The sequence below is a fragment of the Trachymyrmex septentrionalis genome, unplaced genomic scaffold (genome assembly GCF_001594115.1).
Source record: "Trachymyrmex septentrionalis isolate Tsep2-gDNA-1 unplaced genomic scaffold, Tsep1.0 scaffold70, whole genome shotgun sequence".
Taxonomy (NCBI): Eukaryota; Metazoa; Arthropoda; class Insecta; order Hymenoptera; family Formicidae; genus Trachymyrmex; species Trachymyrmex septentrionalis.
The window spans coordinates 2422955-2430174 of NW_017305885.1; the positions used below are offsets into that span (position 1 = coordinate 2422955).

Here is a 7220-nt window from a genome sequence, read left to right on the forward strand (position 1 = left end):
TTCCTGAATCAGACCAATCGATATACGCGTATTGTATTGAACGAATCTCTTTCTTATGCAATAAAAATCCTGTGGAGAATGAACAAATTTTCGACATGGACGACATTACGTTAGAATCCTCCAGAAATCAAGGTAGAGAAAAAAAGCCCCGCTAGTAGTTCCATAGCTACGCTGTCCCGCATTCCGCGATGAGTTCCCACACATACGCGCGCGCGTGCACACCTCCGCCTTTCGATTCACGCATTCCCAACGAAAGAGAGGTGACCGACGACGCACGGCGGACGAGAAAAGGAGAAAACTACTTGGGCCGTAGTGAGGGAAGAGCTGAATGAAAAAAGGAGAAGAAAAAAGGTAGAGGGACCGGGTGAGCACGCTCGAGGATGGGAGGGAGACAAAACGGAAGAGTAAACGAGAGTGGGGAACTCTGGTAGAGATATTCCTTGCGCAAGGAATATAAGGATCCGTAGTGGGAGTCTCGTTGGGCGTAGCCTTAACAAAGCCCGCCTCCCTTTGAGAACCACGTGCTCTTCACGTCTGCCAGACAATTTAGGCATAAGAGATGTCAGAAACTGCTAGTTTCGTGCCATGAGGGTACGAGAACGAGTGGTGATGAAATAGGTACAACCCTTGCGTTCGCTAACAGTCGGCGATTGCAATAACCCTGGTGGGAAAAGGTATCATTATCAAAGATGCCTTCAGGATCGTCAGAACTGAATTATATGTATAAATTCTTTTCAAAATATCGATAGAAAGTTATTATAAATTTATGAGAGAAAGAAAGAGAGAGAGAGAGAGAGAGAGAGAGAGAGAAGCCGTTTATAATATACCTTATAAGTTATAAAGTAATTTATATCTTGTGATAAAATTATAAATTTTTGAAATTAAGTGTACTTATCAATATGATTCACAGTTCTAAACCTGATAAAACAATTTTTTGCATCTTATATTGCATAATCCACATTTTTTATCTTAAATTTTATATTCATAAATCAATTTAAATTTTACTCTCTCTTTTATCTCCCTCGTAAGTAGCACGAGGAATCTGTTCTTCAACAATAGAAGTTGATTAAACTTCAGAACACCTTTCATCTCAAAAGGTAGATGAAAGCACGAAAGGGAACTGGAAAGAGGAGCGGAAATGGGAAAAATAATCATTAGCGAATACTACGTGAGATAAGAAAATGATGTCGCTGACGAAGAAGAGAAAGAAGCAGAAGACGAGGAGCATAGCGAGATGGAAGAAATTGAAGAGATCGTAGCTTACACTGGTGGAGGAAGAGAACGGAGGGAGACAAGAGGCGGGAATCAGGCTGAGAGAGGCGGGGCAAGATTTAATCGGTCTTGGGGGGGTCCAGTGGTTTCCACCGCATCAGGGGGGAAGGGAGAACGTTCCGTTCTCTCTCTGAAGAGAGATCGGCTCTTCCGCGGAGGAGCGCGTGCAGTCGCTAGCCGAGGCCTATACTTGCCCGTCGAAGGGTATTGGTTCTCCGACTCGTTGCACCATACCCCCAAGCAGCGCGAGAGCAACGTCAAACTAACAAACAGAGAAAGAGAGAGGGAGAGAGGCAGAGAAAGAGAGAGAGAGGGAGAGTAAGAGGGCGAGGAAAAGAAACGGAAAAAATAAAAAAGACAGGGAAAAAGAGAGGAAGAAGAAGGAGAGGGTGCAAAACAGAAAAGGGCGAATAGAACATCTCTCCCCTTCATCGCCTTACATCGTTCGTATCCCAACACGAGCACGCGTGCACGCACGCCCGCGGCAGGCACGCATGCACGCGCGCACGTCACCGCCACCGCCACCGCCACCGCCACCGCCACCGTCACCGTCACTACCGCACGTTACCACTCGAAGGACCTCCCCATCGAAGAAGCAAAGAGTTGGCACGAACGGTCGACGGATGAACGAAACGGAAGGAGCAGAGCACCGGCACGCGTATACGTCACCCCTGAGAGAGATTAGGCGAGAAGGTCCCAAAAGACGCCGGGTCCGGTGGCGTTTCCGAATCTGGGTGCTTTACCTGATCCTAAGCAAACGGTTGGCGGTCCGACACACGCAGCATCCAGAGGGTTGGCAGGTATAAGATCTTTTCGAGCCATTTTGTGCCCGGTCGTCGTCCGTCTCTCTCTCCCACCACTAATCGCTCGGTCGCACGCTCTCGAAGGGTGACACCCACCCTTCGAGAAGGGCCTTTCGGGAGGGGTGAATTTTCGTGGTACGGTTCACATCGCCCTGCAGTCACAGTCAGCAACAGGATCGTCAACTAAACGTCACGGTGTTTGCCAGATATATAACGGACATTTTGACAAATCTCCGTAAGGAACACTCTCGACCTAACGCAAAACGGCAGATTGGGAGATAGCTTTCCAGATCAGTGCACGGAAGTAGTTGCAGAGAGATAGACGGTTACATTTCTTCGCTCGAATACCAGCTCTGATACGGTTCGCCGAACGTCGATTTCATGAGGGTGATGCGGTGATCAGTGACCGTTATCGAAACACCCCGGAAGGATCGCACTTAAATCTCAGGACGATCTTATCAAGCGATTAGCATCGGGGTCATGCACATGACCCTGTGAGTGCGATTCGAGAAGGATCCGAGTTCGCGTCGACCAAGTATCAAGAACGTGAGTATCGCGAGAAGATGTTCGTTCAGTGATAGTGCACGGTGTTAGCCCTTGATCAACGATAAGAAACTACAAGAGCGGATTTGCACGCTGGGACATTCTGCGATTACGAGACACGCGAGACACACGCCGGAAGATGAGGCTCTGGATGTTTCTCACCATGCTCTCGGTGACGGTGCATGCGTCGCTGGAGGAGATCACCAGGAACAAAAATCGCGGCAGGGGATCCACGTGGTGGTGAGTATCAGGGAGCGAGCTTTGGTTGCTTGGAGTTTTATTTTAATACACCTTCAGTATATAGTCAAATTCCTGTCTTGTCCTGTCCTTTCTCTTCACGAACGCACGCTTGTATACACCGCGTCGTAAAATATTTTATCGCCGGCATTAGCGCGCGGAGTTTTTTGAAATAAATTATGGTTGCACTGAACGGTTAATAGACCTGTTGACAAAGTCATTGAATGGACTTAAATAATCGGAGGGACTAGTGCGAAAAAGGAGAATATTACGTGTTAGAATTATGCGCATATTTTATATTATAGAAATTTCCTTAATTTCTTATCAATAAATTTGTTACATAAATTATCAATAAAAATATTGAATTTAATATATATTGAATTTAATATATATTGAAATAATCATCTTCAAGGGAATGAAAATCTATAAAATACTCAATTTTCCTCTTGACAGAAAGTCTCATTTTCTCACTAACCCATTCGAATCACATTATTCATTTATATTATTCTTTTCGTAAGCTAATGACAATACTTAATGGCTACGGACAATTTACATGATTTGAATTGAAATGCATGCGCATTATACGTAAAGGGATAAACTTGACCTGCTATTTTTAATAAATAATAAGAAAAAATTTTCTTATGGCTCTATTACTGGATCTTGAAGACTTTTTCGCTCATAAACGCTAACGTTACAGCTAACGATTCAAGCGTTAATTGAGATCATTAATGCAATCGCTGAATCATCGGAAATAAAAATCGCGTTGGAATCAATTCCTGTCCTTGATCTTCGACCAGTTTGCACCAGCATGGAAATCGAAAGCTCTTTCGCTTGTTTTCGCTCTTCATCAACCTGCTCTTATTGATTAATCTTTCGTCAAAAAAAAGATTGAGAATTTATTTCTCGATTTAAATAAAAAAATTCAATGATTTGCAGTAAAAATCAAAAGAAAAAGTAGAGATATACGATGTTACTTTTTTTACTTTAAAAAATTCTATAATAGAAGTAACAAAAAAATGTCAGAAAGAATTTTATATAAAATACATACTTATTTAAAATATAAATGTAATCTTTCAATTATATACAATAATCTCTCAATTCATTAAGCCTTTTATAGAACTTTATATCTTTCTAAAAGTAATCAAAGTATTGTATATAAATCATTATATCATGTATATAAATCGTTATATACATTTTGACATATAAAATTCTTTTCCTACTTTACATCTGTACTTTCTTCTGCACACGTCTAACGCATTTCTCAGAGAACATATACAGAAATACATCATGAAGAGATGTCTCGCAGGACCACTGCCGTTTTTCGCACTTCTTCCTTCACCGCCGCATTCGACGTAGTTTCTTCCAATTAAATTATAATTCTCCGCATGAATCGAATTGACCTTCGTGCGTTAATTACTACGGCGTACGCTCGTGCGCGCACGCATTAACACCTGTCTGCCCCTGCATTTATCGCGCTAATCGCGGGAGCAACGTTGTTTACGCGCGTGACCACCATGTCGTTATTAATTCATTAATCATAATTCTAACTCCACGTTTCGATTCGCGATTTCTTGCACACGATATGTGTTAGATAATGACTAACTTCGTTAGTCCGATCATAAATAACGCGCGCGATCGAGAGCTCGTGTTCGCATGCTATTCTGCAAGATAACTACAGTGAATATCCACCTATAACATAAATCGTCGATGATATATCAGCCATGAACTCATATATTTCCGCGTAAAATCTCGCACGATGGCTTGACAATTTGTTCGTTATTGCCGCTAAATTAAATACATCGACACGATCCGACGGATCGCACGTTGCTCACGACGATCGAGTCAGTTAAAACTGTGACGTATTGTTCAGCACTACCAGCAATTAAATAGATACAAACATGTTTGTTCTCGATTTTGCCATAATTGTATATCGCGTGGAACTTAATGTTTCGATCAATGTTCTTCTGTGATTAATTTCAATTAAAGATTGTTAAGTGAAATGTATGTCATTCGATCATTACTGAAGATACACGTTATTGAAACAGTAGAAAGCAAAATCTTGTAGTTCTTTAACAAGCAGAACTTGAAAATTTTTCACAATTATTTAATTTAAAAAATATGTGGTAATAAATCAATAGTTTCTTTTCTTCTTTAGCGACACGTTAATTGTAGTTAGGAACATTAATAATTAAAAATAATAGCGAATTGGTGCAGATTTGAATGCATTGATGCATATTAAAACCATTAAAAACACTGATTTAATCTGAATGTAAACGTAAAAGATAGATAAATTAAGAATAAGAAAGATAGATAATTATATTTGTTTCTATCGATATAAATTAATTTTAATCTTTCTTTAATTTACTTTTTCTAGTTCTAAGAATTAGAAAAGGATTAAATTAGAAAGAGTAAATTAAATCAAGATTTAAACCAAGATTTAAGAAATAGACATTAGTAGTATAAGAAGGAAAACATCGAGAATGTCACGAATCTATCATCCATAACGGTTCGAGATATGTAGAAATCAATCGATTAGCAAGTACAACCATGACCATCAGTAGATCGGCTAAGAGTCGATACACGTGATTCGGTATACCACGCACTGTGGGTGGTCGTATCTGGTGTTAATAATGACGATTAATTATATACGTGGGTAATAATTACACCTTATGACGACATAAAGTGTGCGCTCGCATGGAGACTTTCCGTATTTTTAAAATTCGTGCGAGCGTGGCAGATTATTACTTTTACTGTTGTTAATTAAACCTTTCACGTTTTTCCATCTCCGCGAAGACATGCTCGAACTTCGTTATTATAAATGGTATCCACGATATTTTGTATGCTGGCGCGTATCGTAAGACAGAGTCGTTTCGCCGTGAGAACAGATTGAATAAATAGTTATTGACAACAAGTTTTCCGTGAATATCACAATTAAAGTCTGTAAATTTCTCCTTTCTCAATGTTGACAAATCTTGAAGATTGGTTATCATAATATGAGGCATGTGATGCGAAATTTACTTTATGTAAGCAAAATAAACGTATATGTATATATTTTTAGAGTCTTTTTAAACGTATATATATGTTTTGACACAAACAGGCCTAATTTATTATATATTTGCATATAGAAAATAGATATTTGTAATTTTTACATATTATATTTAAATATAACTTGTCTTAAATGATCATCCATATTGTTAACAAGAGCGAAATTGTGATAAGAACTCCTCTTCATTAAACAAGTTGTTATAATAAGTCAAGTAAGAGCGTGGTCGGCCTTACTCAAAGCCAATAAAAGATACCGCCCTAAATCTATCATGAATCCATAGAGGGCACCTTTATCCTTGATGCACTATCAAGGAAAATTCAGTTGTCATTGAACTTTCTTAAGAGAATCACATTAAGTGCCATGAGTATCAAATACGCATCATGCTATGAAGCGTGTTCCTCACGTTGTGTTTCTCTGCACTCATCCGAAAGGTCCAAAAATGTCAGCCGTCAACAATTAGCGGCTGCTAAATATATGAAAAAGTCAAAATCATTCGTACAGAAATGAGTGCAGCGATATAATGTGGCAAAAAATGTCGATGATTTACCGGAACGTGGCTCGATATGCAAAGTGGACAAAAAAAGACGATAAAAAAATAGTGAATCTGTTTTCGCGGAATCCTGGCTTAACACTGCACCAAGGACAAGCAAAATTGAAGTAGAAAGGTTTAGATATACCGTATGAAACTATTCGAACCTATCTCAAGGCTAATAACATGAACTCGACCACGCTCTTACTTGACTTACTGTATATTCTACAAATGAATTGCTAAACGGATACTCAAAATTCCGCTATTAATCATTCACGTTTCATATTTTAAATGAACATCTTATCGCACAATCATGATACTCTCCGATCATTACAATATTATATCTATCGCTTTCCGATCCATCGCGAACCGGTAATCTCAAGTGTGGTCGATTTATCGACGCGATTCGCAGGGATGGGAATCGGGAGCGGGAGGTATCCGATCGTGACAGCGTGGCTCTTCTATTCACGTGGGACCCAGTTTCCTAGCTTCTGGATCATTCCTATTGCTTTTAAACGTTTGCTAACGGTTGACTCATCGACATTTAATGTTTCCGATAACTCTATGAGCGTCTGACGTAAATCTTCTTGAAGTAATACCTTCAATTCTTCATTTTTAAACTTTTTCTAACCAGGGCGCTCTTTGTCATTCGTTAAAATCGTTGTTTTTGAATCTTCTAAACCAATCTCTGCAAGTTGTTTCAGATAGAACATTGCTCCCCATAAGTCTTCACTAGCAAACGATGACTTTCAGCAGCAGATTTTTTGAGATTAAAACAGAAAAGTAATGC

General features: G+C 39.6%; 1 protein-coding gene across 9 annotated transcripts in view; it reads left to right on the forward strand.

The window, feature by feature from the left end:
- LOC108753681 (protein wingless) overlaps positions 1 to 7220 on the forward strand; it is a 32776-nt gene that overhangs the window by 6458 nt on the left and 19098 nt on the right. The window contains exon 1 of one of the 9 annotated variants that reach the window (XM_018495500.1): positions 2412 to 2858. The exons of the other annotated variants lie outside the window; for them this stretch is intronic. Coding sequence (XP_018351002.1) covers positions 2758 to 2858 — 101 coding nt within the window. The 5' untranslated portion in view covers positions 2412 to 2757. Of the gene's footprint in view, positions 1 to 2411; positions 2859 to 7220 lie in introns of those variants that run through there. 9 annotated transcript variants of the gene reach the window in all.